Below are 14,915 nucleotides of genomic sequence, written 5' to 3'. Positions count from 1 at the left end.
AATAGCTTTAAATATTATAAAGTACTGTTTCTCTTCAGATAGGCATTAGTAAAAATGAAACAGACTTTCAAAAGAAAGGACAAAAAACCCTTAAAAAAATCCATACTGTTTAAATCTATTAATAAATAGATGTACTACATAGAACAGTACCTTCCACTTCAGTATGAGACAAAGAACCCACACCTTGGTCCAGGCCAACACGTCTCTAAGAGCAGTGTTCATTTCTAGTGAAACTGCATGGGGCTTTAAAGGGATCGCTGCATATCAGATACAGGGTGAGCATGTTAACTGACCTGGAATTGGCGCACTTCCCCCAGCCCATCAACCCAATAATCCTTTCTTTTTTCCTCTTTAAAATTGCAAGGGGAAAGAGTCTTCAGAAACCTACAGCTTTTAGCTGAGACTTCAAGAAAGGTATTAGCGGGAAAACAAAGAAAAAAATACATTCACAGCAGAGCACAGATACCTTTGTAAGTTAAGCTCTGAGAAGTCAAAAAAAAATTACAGGAGCCATAAAAAAAATAAGAATAAATAACAGTAAATCCAACACTTTGTAATAGCAAGCTGTTGGAAAAAATAACTTTCTGAACACTAGAGAGCATCCCTACACTGGAGTTCTTATAGTGCCTTCCCAGGAGAAAAAAAACATGATACATGCTATGCATTAGTGTATCTACGCTCCCTTCCTCTGACTCATAATGATAGGACTAAATTATCAGAGGGCTTTAAACTTGGCCACTAAACTAGCTAAGCAAGCCATGAATCACTATTCCTCTGAGCACAAGAGCACAAAATATGGACTCGGAGAAGATAAGTATCTTCAGGCTGATGAAAAAATAGATGCCAGCACCGAGCAGCACGTAGGTACCGGCTGCAAACTGGTTAATGTTACAGCTCAGCCAGAGGCAATTGACGAAGCAGAAAGGAACTGACTAAATCACAGCATGACTTGGGGCTGACGTCAATGTGTATCTTGTTTGGAGTTTAACTTTTCCAGTTCCCTACTGCAACACGATTCCAGGAAGCCTAATGACGTCAGCCTTTTGAACTCAATTAGCAGAGGAACAGACCATTTCAGCAGCGTAGGAGAAAACACGCAGACGTTGCAGTACTTAAAACTGCTGCTTTTCTATCTGCTCATGTTCACTGTTTTCCTTAATAAGGAAAGTAAAAGGGTTTATTTACACGACCGTAACAGCACACGCCTTTCTTTTACAGCTACGTTTGAGCCTATTCTAGCTATTGAATCTACAGGGTTTATTGCTAAACAAAAAAAAAAACAGTGTCATTTCCACAAAACAAATACACAATGACAAACATAGCCACTACCTCCATATTACAGGAATTCAAAGAGTGGTGGATTTTTTTCAACACAATCTTCCATCAAACAAAAAAGATTCGTTACCTGCATCAATCTGTGCAACAACTCTCACACCAATTTCTTCACCTCACATGAAACTGATAAAATTACACCAAGACCTAACACCACCCAGCCAGAGCCGGAACCCACCTACGTCAGTTCTGGGAGATTGAAGAGTTACAGCAACAAGTTGAAAAGAAAAATGTCACAAACACCATCTAAGCACTGCTTAAACAGCCACAACAAGCAGTAAAAGACTAATAGAACATTTACCTGTTTCATCTCCTGTAACAGCCATGCTCAGCCCCTGCAAGCACAGTTCTCCTGCTCCTCTCCCAGAGCTCAGCATGAACTGTTCCAAACTAGCAAGCATGTGCAGGATTACAAGCAAGAGCACTGACATCACAGTGACCTCACTTGCCTACCACTGTCATTAATATGCTCTGTCACTGGAACAGCTCACTGAAACTGCAGCCCAAACAACTGCTGCTTTTCCAGTAAACGTTTTTTGGTTTTTTTTTTTTTTTTTTGTTTTTGTTTTTGTTTTTTTTTTTTCCCCTTCCATATTTCTGTAAGCCTAGCTTTGTTCTCTTCCCTTCAATTATACATAAAGCACTCACCACAGAGCTGGCTGTAAAACTAGACCAAGATACACAGAACCGACTGACAGAAATTAAAAGTGACTCCAGAACTCATAAATGATTCAAAAGGATTAAATCACAACTGGACAGCAAACAGGGAAATTTTAAAGGGACACGTGCAATTGTTTTGGTTCGAGCAGCTCCACCAGAAGGCAGAACTCCGACAGACATGCAAGGCAGGAGAGCTTAACAAGCTGTAACAAATCCGTAAATGAAAGGCTACATACAGCTCCTCAGGGGGAGGAAGGGAAAGGGAGGGGAAGACCACAGCCCACTCATTTCAGTTCAATTAAAAGCTTCAGAAAAGACTGAAAAAAACTCCAGGGATTTCAGATGCTCTATCAGGCAGAACAGTAACCCTGAAGAAGGGCAACCCCTTCACCTATCCCCTCCTTCTTCAAAAAGTGCAAGGGAACTGGCTGGCTTATGAAAATAAATAAATCAATGAACAAGCATCTCAGCTTTATAAAGGCTGTTGCTTCAAACCCACAGTTCAGGTACTTTCCTGCACACAGAGCACAGCCCTTGTCTGTGATAAACCAATTTAGACTGGCAATTCATCAGCCGTGGAACTACGCCAAGGACAGCAAAAATGAAAGCATCAGTGCAATGAAGGATTCTCCTTGTCATCCTGGGACTGCTTCAGTGTCACGTGAACAGAACATCAGAACTGAAGTACACCAGAAGTACCAGCCACAGATCTCTCAAATATTTCATGTTAAGAAAACACACCTCGATCCACAGAATACCATTTGATGCAACTTTCCAAAACTCATTTTCACTAATAATTACACACTTCACTTCCTTCAGCTGGCAAAAAAACCTTGGATCCGTTTTAGGAAACCATCATGACATCAGAACTGCCCTGTTTTTCCAATGAACGTAAATGTGCAGCTAACAAAGTACCACAGTTGGTTCACCCAGGGATCTCTGCCCTTCTATATTCATCCTTCAATTTCATCACAAGTCTTCAGAAAAATATCAAGCACAGGTTGAAGGTGAAAATTTACTAAGCAGAATATTGTTTTTCTATCATAAGCTACGCTATCACCATATTAGGCATACAGGGAACCACCAAGTGCGCACTGACAACAGATGTTCATCAATTATATACCTACAGACTTTCCGACATACCAAGCAATGTGACCCGCAGTAAAGACCTGCCAGCCCATTGTTTCACTCCACTGCAAGTAACTCAGGTTTGTTAATGATATGTGCTTAGCAGAACAACATCTCTCTTAGCTTAAACATTTTCAGGCATTTTCATACTTTTTTTTTTTTGGTTCCAAATGATTTTTCAGTACCAGACTGTATAATAATTTGAAACCTCTTTCAGAGCTCATAACCACTTAGTAATCCTTGTGAATTTTTTCCTTTATATTTTATCTACAATTTTTCTTCTATGTCAACAACTGTAAGCCCCACTGAAGCATCACAGTTTGGGCAAAATGAACTCTAGCAAACGCTAGAAAAATTCAACTTCTCTAAACATGAACAGACAACAAATTAATTTAGTTTTAACTATCTAGAAGCTTCCAGAAACAGGCTGGAGCTATTCAGTAACAGTCTCTGAATCCATTCTGAAAGCTTCCATTGCAAGTGAGACACTCAAAAATGTTCCACTGCCAGAATGGGAAATGGGGACGGAGAAAAAACAAATTTGGGTCTTTAGGCTTCACTGAGAACATATTCCTGGTAACACTTGAGGCAGATAGAACAATACTGTATGCATTGTGAAGGCTAACATTTCATTTCAGAGTTCTTCATGTTACTCTTAAACTTAGCTTGAAATGCTTTTTAAAAGTATTAGAAAGACATTGTATTTCAGCAAATAATTAACCAGAAAAAAACAAATCAAGTTCGGTACAACTATTTAGTACATTCTCAACAAGTTCAAGTATTTACAAGCTCTTAGCTTTATTTACATTCTGAGCTTCCTTCACAGCAAAAAAAGAAAAACATCCCCTTAAAGACAAAACTTACTCTAAACACCTACACTAGGGTGAAAAAATTCTTAACCCAGACTTCTCCGTTTATCTCAGACTAAAACAAGGTAGGTTCAGATTAGATCCAAAGGAGAAAATGTTTACTCAGAGAACAGGGAGGCACTGGAACAGGTCACCAGTGGAGTGGTGGAACATCCCTGGAGCTGTACAAGGCCTGAGCTTTGGGCAACCCACTCCAGTAGGAAGTATCCCTGCCCACTGCAAGGAATTTGGACTAGAAGATTCTGTATCCATCAGTATGTAGTCAATAACCTTTATCCACTCTGAATACCTACTTAGCATACGGCTCCATAGCAGCCAATATTTTCGTGTCTCTATACAGAAGACCTTGTACCTGATTCCAGAAAATTTCCTGAAAGTAACTTAAAACCCCAACTTCACTTTCCTTGGTATTGGTCAGAATCCAAGATATGCTTGGTTCATATCTCCTTCAGCCCTTCTGAAGGAGTGGGAACAGTGAACAGAAAGAAAACTCTGGATAAACTATAGGAAGGCTTGAGAATTCACTAATTCACATGTGTATATTTTACAGAGCATAAGAAGTAGAAAAACTCAGGGAGAAAATTAGCTTCAAGACAGGATCTCCTTTTTAATAACAGAAAGTTAAAAGTTGCAAGGAAATTCTGCCCTAAAAATAGCCTTAAAGACTTCCAAGTAACTTCAGAACCTGCGCTGTATGAAGACTGAAACTGCTGGGAAAAAAAAAAAAAAAAACAACCAAAATAGTTTTACATATTAAATGAGATACAGTTTGAACTGAGATGATGAGGGAGTCTACAAAAGTGTCTTTACTTCAATTAAACATGTCGCTTGAAGTCCGGACAAGGAAATTAAAAGCAGAGGGTAATTTTATCCTGTCATTTCCTTCTCATAGTAGCTTTTTTGATCCACAGAAATGGCTGCTTTCCCAAAGAGAGAAACTCAGTCTTCTTCTAAGACTCTCTTCTATCCTGGTATATATAAACAACATTTCATAGTGCAATACTGTGAACACAAAACTAAAAGTCTACTAAGAATAAATGTTTCATATAAAAAAAAATGCAATAAACTATACCTTGAACAACAAGTTGGCTTCCAGGAACAAAAAACTGTTGTGTACCATCAGATGAGTGTGCTGCGTATTGCACAATGGTAGCACCTGGCTGAGGAGCTCCTGAATTTGTCATTGTTAACGTGTGCAGTCCCTGGGCACCATCAGAAGGGGGATTAGAAATCTGGATTGTACCACCTGGAGTTATAGTAACTGAACATAAAAAGAAAAAGGCAGGTTAGGCAATAGAAAGATGTACAACACGCTGAAATGCATTTTCCTTTTGAAAATAATCATAGTTTTGCTAAGACTGTGGGTTTCCTATTTCCTTAAGGAGCAACTGTATTTAAATATTTTTTTTCTTTAATTGTATAACCTTAATGCTGCTGTCCTCAAACATAATGCCTGTTATGTAGTACATGAATGTGTCTAACCGGAAAAAAAAAAAAAAAACAAAAAACCTAAAAAAAAGCAACAGAAGCCCACGTATTTCCACTGTATGTTCAGCAATATTAATAGTCCTATAGTAATTTTAATACAAAGTGAAAACAAATAAACAGACTAGTAACTCCTAGCCACAAAGAACAAAAGTTTTAAATACTAGTATTAAAAGGTTATTTCAAAAAAAACCTCTTTATCAAATCACAACATAAAACCAAGGTTGCCTTGAGAGAAGAACAAGAATTCATCTTGCCCTTGCTCCACCTCCTTTCCTTAGTTTAAGTGGAAGTTTAGGCCACCAACATTTTTCCAAGTCCTATAAAACTGCTCAGATTCTTACATAAAAAGAGGAACAGAACAAAGCTCTGCTTCCATTTGGTCAACAGTAAGAAAAATACACTTTCCCCACTGTAAAATCAATGGGTATACAAACGTTACAATTACAAAATAAACAAGAAAGTCTGACTAAACAAAAAGAGAATAGATAGAACGCTTACTCTCATCCTGGGCTCACTGTAAAACTCCAAAGAGATCTCCAGAAGAGATCCTTCCCCTCTGGCAGTCAGCTCTTAAATGGGTCTAGGAGAGGTGCAGCCAGGCTCCAGCCCTTCCAGCAGCACAGGAGAATTGCCTTCACCTGTGCTCCCATGGCTGACTCATTGCTCACCTCAGGTGTTCAATCAGGCCATGACTCAGCAGTTCCCACACACCCCATAAAAAATAATGCTGTGTAATCAGCTGGTTAAGTATTCAAACAAACACAAAATTTCCTGCAGTTTGTTAATTGTATGTTCCTCTTGAAATTAGCATTGTCCTCAGAAGAACAGAAAAAAATGTTCCGGGAACATTTAAAAGAGAACCCAATTCCCAAGAAGCTATTAACTTATTTCTCCTCAGAAAGCTACTTAAAACTACAAACATCATTGTATTTGAAGTGGTGTAAGAAACACTATACACAACTACTGATTCAGGACTGATAACTCCTTTGATTTTAGGGTCAGGTTCGCAATACTTGATGGTGACATTCCTGACCGTCCTGGGCATCTGATGTGATTTGTTAGATATCCACATAAATTTTGAAGGTGGACAGTTGATAACAGATGATTCCATGTAGATGAAGATGTCTTGAGATTAGTGGATTACTCAACTGTTTCTAGTGAATTGTAGAACAGTAGCAATCTACTAAAACCTCAGATAATTTCTTTAAAAGCATAAGGCCAAATCTCTGCAGCTAAACACTTTTCTTTTGGGGAAGAATGGGGAATTCCTCTTAGGCTGAAAGAAGCCCTGAGCCTTATCCACAACAAGTTCAGCATGGCCTCCTGTCCCACCCTTGGAGTGAAGAATACACGACAATGAACTGGATGCACACTAATGCAAGCTCCGTAAGTCATAACATAAAAAGAAATAAGTAAGCAAGACGATGCCTTTGTTTGTCCTTCAAAGCAGAAAATGCCCCATTTGGGGACAGATCAGAGAAAAGAGAAATGGACTACTGTCTCTCTGTCGTTCATGACAACAGCAGGGCAACTGCAGGCTCTCAGTGGCACGTGCACTTCCCAGCAGAATGCCACCATCACCTCCACCTCCCTGGGACGTTTACTTAAACACTGAACTCATACAAGAGTTAGCAGTATGCCTTTACCATCACAGCTGCATATCACATCAAATAAATAAATAGATATATAAAAATCAGTTCAATTGTTGATTCAATTCATGACCCAATACTTTCAAAACAAGAGTGAATGTAACTTCGGTAACCATTTCCCCTACAGGACTGATTCCTATCATATTAAGATCATGACATTCCTCCTCAGCCTAGTAATTCTCCTAAGCCCAACCACAACACAGGTATTTCTTGTATTGGACCTTTGCTCAAAACTGTGGCTTCACAGAAGGCTATACAATATTACCAGACATTCCCTGGTCTTGTACATGATGCAGGTGGATGTAAGTGGCAGCTTCTCCTCTAGCTAGAACTGAAGATGAAAATAACACAACTTTTTGAATATGATTAACACCTCTAATTCAGAAAGAGGTTAGATCTTCCCTTCTCTACCTAGACAGGGAAAAGAAACTAAAAGCTGCTCTTTCCCAGTACATTTCCTAATGCCTCAATTGCTAAAAACCCATCCAAAGACAGCAAAAAATCCAAAGAGATGGCAAAAAAACTTGCCATCTATTTTCATTTTCCCTGCATTGCTCCTGGAAGAACATCCGAAATTGCACAGAGGCAGAAAAGAAGGGAAGGACAGCTGATTCTCTCTCTTACACACACACACGCGCACACATATCACCACACACCAACTATGCAAATAACTCTTAGGCCACCACCACAGGTGAAGGAAAACAATTTTTTTCCAGTATTCAATAACCAGTATGATAGAACTACAGCCAGTAGAGTCATTTTGTAGTCAAAACAGGCTACGTGGCTTGCACCTTACGAAAAGATATATATTTTCCTTACAGAAAGATCAACATCCCTGCTGATGGATGTAACGGGGAAAGATATTCTATCTGGCTGGCCATGCCCATCAACCCGTCTGCTTCCACAAGCCAAAGCCAAGAAGTTGTAAGGAAAATGGCATTTGGAAACCATGGCAACACAGCATTTTGGCTGGTGTAAAGTAAGGAAAGAACAGCCATCACCACTGATAACAGAAAAATATATTTGATTTTAAGATACATTTACTTATCCAGTTTTTCCAAAAATAATCATTCCATGCCTCCAGACACCAACATACAGTCCAGATCACCTTTTTGGCTATTCTGCCTCTTCTATGCAGGAATATGGAGAAGAATAGAGAAAAACAAGGAACCAGTAAATTCAGTAACATATGGTTTTTTTTAAAAAGCAGGCCACAGTACAGATCTCTACAGTGACACCATGAGACCAGTTCTTCATTGCCATGCACACCATAAAAATCTTTATAAACTGCTGGCTGCATACACAAGAGAACCCATGCAATCAGCTGTGGCCAAGGAGAGAGTACTCAAACACAATAATGATAAGCAGAGGTAGAAAAACAACTGACAGGAAACAAAGCTAAAATGGATACACGTAGCAAGCTCCTGCTTCATATCCAGGCTGAAATCAACACAGGGAATGTTGCATTCCCACACAGTGTCCCTGGGTTTAGCTGACAGCAGTTGCTCAGAATCATGGGCAGCCAACAGCACAGCAGATCAGCAATGTTGTGGATCTCTGCTTTTCAACTGTAAGAACCAGAAGTAAACAGCCACACTTTCCAAATTAGGACTGCGTCTACTACAAGATGACCAACCTTGCTACCACTTGAATCTAACCCCAGATCTAAACTTTTCTGACAAGGAGTATCTTTGAGCACCTGAGCAATGAGCAGCACCTAAGAAGAGTTTAATATCATTTTTTACATCAAATATCAAAGTAATGAATTGGATATGGAAGCCATTTCTGGGAAGACAAGGCTCTCAAAATGAATTTGGTCAAAATGATTTTTTTAAGCCAGAATCAGCAGTATTTACGAAGACTGACATCCTGAAGCAACATCTCTTCACGTTTGAGAACACATTAAACAAAAATGAGTAAAAAAAATACAGTTCTCTTAAAAATATTGCAAATATTTTACATCGCAAATAAAGCATACTGAATGAAAAAACAGAATTCTATATTTGGTCCACGCTAAAGCCAGGCTTGAATTAATATAAATGAGATTTAATTAATTTTTTATGGATTCTGCTAATTCAAGCCCAATGTTGGTGATGCTCTCTGCTTCTTGATTTTTCAAGAGTAAAAGTTTGCTTGAACAAGGAAGAAAAAAATGAGAATTTCTTATTCTTTTACATACTTCTCCATGATTTATATTTTTGATTTATAGGCACATTCAAACTAAAACATCCTTTAATTTAATAAATGAGAATGATTTCCTGCAATATATTGCTAGTTAAACCACAAGTCTGGTTTCCCAGAGCAATATGTGATTAAGAAATCCAAAGCCTGAAAGATTTGAAAGCTCACTAGAGCATATTGCAAACTCTATAGAGCCTGGAAAGAGTGCATATTTTTCTAAAGCTAAATCAAAGCCAAACAAACAAAGCACCACCATCACACAAGTAAACAAAATAAAATTAATTCGATCAAGGAGAGCTGCAGATTCTGGACTGGATAACTGCCATTTAGCATGGCAGGAAATGCATGGAAAAGAGCACTTCAGATGCTAGCAAAGTCCAACCAACATTACTTTCTATGCAGAAGAGTAGATATATGCAAAGTCTGCTGTCTCAGATTTTATAATGACTTCAGTTGTACACATTAAAAATAACTGAAGAAAAGTGACTAACTAGCATGTGGCACAGAGGGAGCTGTTCTATCTTTTTTACATTCTGCTGTTAATGTTTTAATAGATGCCCTCTGTCTTCAAAAGACTTTTTCAGAAAACAACAGGCCTTTTCCAATTTTCCTGTCATTATATCGAAGGAAAAATACCCGCATTCAGCATGCCTACACCAAGAAAGGTATTAAAACAAAAGTAAAAAAAAACCTCTAGGAGCAAAGCATTATCAAACAAAATTTAAAAAATCGTTATTAGGAAGGCATCTCTTTGGTGATCAATGATTAAGCACAAGAAGCTATGGGGAGTGAGTGATGCCATGTTTTCAACATCAACAAAGGAATGAAAAAAAAAGTTCCATAGAACCGAACTATGAAACCAATTTGGAACTTGATTTTGGATGAAATATCAAATACTGGAGACAACAGTTTAGGTTAATGGTGCAGTTAAAACAGAGTTACAACGTGACAGCCAGAGAAAAAGAAAAAATTTCATACTCCAGTCCCACACTTTAAAAAACTACCTCACTAATTGTTATTTCATGAATAACACCAATACACAGCAAATCACAGTGCTAAGAAACCGCAGGGATTTATAACACTGCACATTCACATACAATACAGACCAGTGCCAACATCTGGCACAGCACCCAGGCCTCACCTCCACATTTTTAATGCGTAGGAATCCCAGAAGGACTAAGTCAAGTAATCAACGAACACTATAGGAAAAAGACTAAATGTTTTTCGTGCCCACATCAGGAGAAATGAAATATAAAAATCAGGATTAATTAGAAGTAGGGAAGTTCTCATTCTTCTCAGCAAGACATCTCTATTTCATTATGGAACTTTAAGAAAAAGAACCGTTCCTATTTTGTTCTGCAACAAAACACAGTATCTTTGCAAACATACTGAATTGCCCTGTGCTAGAATGATACAGGCTGCTTGGCATGGACAGTGGAGAAATTCCAGGTCCTTCTTCTTCTGACTTTTCTTCTTCAATCCTTGGGATTGCAGGAGTATCTGAAGAGAGTTCATTCAAAATTTTTCTGAAAGAGAAAAAGAGATACTTTGACATATTTGAAATTCCATACCCATGGGAAACTAAGTCACTGCCTTTGATCACAGTTTTGCTGTTACACATAAGCTGAAGTTAAAAACCAGCAAAACCAAAATCAAAAGTCCTTACCGATATGAAGGCCTTCTTGAAAGTATTTCCCTACGTTTCTGAGTATCAGTTATCCCTTCCGATTCTGCAGAGTCATCTGCAACCGATGCTTCCTGTAATAGCAAAGTTCCTAATATTCATAACTTCATTTAAAAAAAAAAAGTAAAAAAAAAAGCTTTTCTGGTTGCATACAGGAAGTTTATCTACCTTTTTAAAAAATACAAATCACAGGATTTGTAATGTCTCGTTTTACAATACATCACCAACTATGATTAGCAATACAAGCACTTAGGTGACATCTTCCATTTAGAAAAAAAAACCTAATAATCCACATCACATGTGGAATCCACATTTTGAATGACATCAGCAACAGTCTTAAACATAGACGATTTTTTAAACTTAATAATATTACAGAATTAGTTGAAATTTAACATTTTAAATACAGAATACTGCATTAGTGCACCTTAAATAATAGTATACAGTACAGAAGCCTCTTCACAATCACACCAAAACTATTTACAAAAGTAGTTTATTTAAATATACATTTATGAAATTACACATATCAACACATCCATACAAATACGCTGTTCAGCAATACCATGCAAGTTGTACAAACTCTTGACAAGTTCACACAGTCTCATTTTCTCAGAATTTTATTATCATTACCCAAAAAGTAACACAGATGCCAGGCCCGAGCAGTCCGAAAACAAAACACAACCCGAGAGAAGAGCCCTACAGTGACCTGCTGGTGGATCGGTCCTCAAGGCTCTGTCATAAACCTTGACAACTAAGGCACCATTCCACAGCCCAGCCAAGAGCTTGGGCAGTATAATTCAAAAAGAGTTTTTAGTCCACAGAGGAAAGAAAAAAGAACTTGTCCCAGGACAAACAGCAGGAAAACAAGACGTTAGAGGCTTCTAACCTTCTCATTCCATTCATAAACACCCCTTCATTGTGAAGGCAGACTAAGAAGTCAGAAACAGTAGTACTTTGGTAAAAGGGTAAGAAAATCACAAGAGAAAGGAAGCATTTTTATGTAGAGGAAGAGATTTTCTGCACTGAAATTCAGAAGTTCTAATTTTTTAGAAGAAATTAGACAAATGTAATGTATGTTTGTTCTAATAGCAAGCAACCATGTTTATAAGGCTTCCAAATGGAAACCTCTGCCATTTTTTCCCAGCCATTAAACAGACTTTTCCAACTTTAACACACTGCTCTGCGTTTGAGCAAAAATAACTTTGAGGTCATGCCCAAACTGCCAAACCTGATACACTGCAGGGGAGAAGAAGCAAAAAGGAAAGTCAAATCTGTATTGCAAACCTTCTTACAATTAAAAGAACAGCAGCAGAACAAGGAACACAATACAGGTATTTTTTCATCCAAAAAGCAATGGGTTAACAAGAAAAAACTGTAGCAGCTTTAAGCTGCAGGTGTCTGAGAGAGAGGTCATACAGGCTTTAACATCAGCCTTCAGTTTCTATTTGTCTGTTTTTTAATTCAATTGTTACCATTTTCCAAGTCTCCTGCTATCTGGCATAGACAAGACATAAATTAAAGCCAGACAATCTGGAGAAAGTGCCAGGTGGCAGGATAAAATACTTAAGAAGATCACAGGAGGGCCTACCAACCTTTGTAATGAAGTCCTTCACGAGGCTCTTTTTCCTGCCCCCTCCCTTTTGGTAGGGTCACATTATTCACCATTAGCATGCTCAAATGAAAGCAAAGCCAAAATCTGGAACTAATCAATATCAATCAGGATACAACTTTCCCATCTCTACTCCTTTGGGAAAGGCAAGGTCAAGTTGACACAATGGAACAAACAGTTGATTCCCATTCCCCTAAGAAGACGCAACAGCAGTTGGCAAGAGATGCTGGAGAAATTCCTCCTTCTGAGCTCTGAAGAAAGTAGTCTATTTTTGTGTGAGTGTCCCAACTATATCCACTTTAAGAAATGCAATGACAGAAACTGGGAAAGACTAAAGGGTACTTATTTGCTGAAGCTTATTATTTCACTCTGGCAAATTACAGTTAGAAACAAATTCAGAAGAAAAAAAAAATCCTTTTGAAAACTTCAATTTGACTTCAAGCTTGACCAAACACAAGTCCTTTGCTATCTACTGAGCCCTGTCAGTAGTGAACTAGAATTTCAAAACCTTACCGTATCCCATCGTGTGCCCCTACAATTAAGATGGTGAATACCTCAAAAAGGTTTCATTCTTGTTTTCTAGTTGCTAAGAGAAAAACACTTACATATGACTTTTATCTACTATACTTAAAAGCTACTCTTAAGTTTCAAACATTAGAAGCTGCAAACATTAGAAGACTGACAATGCATAACACCTTTTCTTCACCGTGTTGCAATGACTTCCAGTAGAACAGTCCAGGTGTAATTTAATTGGTCTCTCTTTGCAGACATGATCAAGTTTACTCACAAAAAGCAATTCAACTTACATTTCATGGTCAGTTTTTAAGAAAACTGGATCAAAAATATTCCTAACTACAAGAAAAGCATGAACTGGAGGCCTGTCTAAACATTTTCAAACTAGTGCAAAATTATATTCTCTCAAGTCTTTTTCACTATTTAAAAGCTCTGGAAATAATTCTTCATTTTGCAGCAGTCTGTTTTCAGCACGTTAAAACACAACTTTTTGCCAAATAAGTGCTTCTTTTGAAGCTGCCCTTATTTTTGCTCTTTACAACTATGCGCCCACAAAAAGCATCACCACACGATCCAACAGAGCCTACAAAAGCAACAAGCAATCATTTAAAACTGTTTACTTCCATTATATCCAGATGCTCTCAGAAAGTATAAAAGATACTCGCTCGTTTTCATTAGAACATGATGTTCATCGAATCAAACAAAACAGAAAAACTGCGAAATGCACTAAAGCAGGTCACGCTATTACACAAATGTGCCGTTGCACAAGTTCAGGTTCCAACACACAGTTTCTTAACAGATAAACAGGAAGCACGAAGGAATCGCTACACAATGCCTGCCGTGCTGCTACCACTTGGCCGTTTGCCATCATGCTGCTCCCCACCCCCCCGTCCTACACTGTGTGAGTAAACCTCCCAGCACTGGTAGGAATGAACTGACACGGGGCACAAATAGTGAGGGACCAAACATTCATGAAAAAAGAAGAGCAGAGCTGACCTGAACAGCTTGCATTCGTGGTGACTGAATGACTGAGGGCTGCCGTGGCTTGAACGACACCCTGGCCATGAACTGTTCGACCAGGAGACAACTGCTGTGGAGATAGATACTGCTGGAGATCTTTTTCCAGCACTTGATGCAGGTACAGAAACCAGCAAAAGTTACAGTCGTGGTGTGTAAGTCACGTGTCTGAAGACTTCATTAAGGGCTCTTAGAAGCAATACTAAAACAAGTTGGTTCTGATGTCGTATCTAAAACAGCTCAAGCATGTGTACTTATCACACACAGAAATACACTGGTTTTAGCAGGAAAAAAATGGTATCTTTCCAAATGATGTCAGAAACTTAAACTGCCTTCTACTGAACTGAAAACCTTTTTAATTACTTTCTTCTTTTTCTCCAGAGACTTCACGTTTTCAATAAAAAACCAACCCTAACCTATCACAGACTAAATCTGCTGTCCCTAGCGTTAGGAAGAACCTCAAGTAACGCACTCAAAAATAGCAGAACTCATTGAAGTATGTTGCACTGACAACACACAGAGCAGAATGCTTAGTCTCACATCCAGAACCGTTTTTGCTTTGTTGAGCTAAAAATTCAGTTTCAACTTTTGATTTTGAGATAGATGTCTCAAAGAGATACGATAATTTATAGGATTGGAAGAAATTGAAGTATTTAAGCAATACATGGAATGCCAAGTTGTTTTAGTTTTAAAAATCCTCTTTACATATTCTACAGTAACAAGAAAAGCAGAGTTAGAGTACTTTGATATAACAATAAAGAACAGATGAATCTTAGCCCAGCTGAAGA

General features: G+C 38.2%; 1 protein-coding gene across 9 annotated transcripts in view; it reads right to left on the bottom strand.

Annotated features, from left to right (window-relative positions):
• Window positions 1-14,915, bottom strand: part of CREM (cAMP responsive element modulator) — a 50,075-nt gene that overhangs the window by 23,667 nt on the left and 11,493 nt on the right. For 5 of the 9 annotated variants that reach the window (XM_042817221.1, XM_042817217.1, XM_042817215.1 and 2 more), the window contains 3 exons: window positions 10,974-11,065; window positions 10,697-10,833; window positions 5,062-5,250 (listed from right to left, as the gene is read on the bottom strand). In XM_042817221.1, coding sequence (XP_042673155.1) covers window positions 5,062-5,250; window positions 10,697-10,833; window positions 10,974-11,065 — 418 coding nt within the window. Of the gene's footprint in view, window positions 1-1,633; window positions 1,742-5,061; window positions 5,251-5,975; window positions 6,016-10,696; window positions 10,834-10,973; window positions 11,066-14,915 lie in introns of those variants that run through there. The other 4 variants (XM_042817220.1, XM_042817219.1, XM_042817222.1 and 1 more) reach the window with 3 other exon arrangements.

Source organism: Centrocercus urophasianus, unplaced genomic scaffold, assembly GCF_019232065.1.
Source record: "Centrocercus urophasianus isolate 14NV4802_14NV808 unplaced genomic scaffold, USGS_Curo_1.0 seq_16, whole genome shotgun sequence".
In the NCBI taxonomy this organism is placed as follows: Eukaryota; Metazoa; Chordata; class Aves; order Galliformes; family Phasianidae; genus Centrocercus; species Centrocercus urophasianus.
The sequence above is the reverse complement of the archived record's forward strand: the minus strand, read 5'-3'. Positions and strand labels throughout refer to the sequence as shown.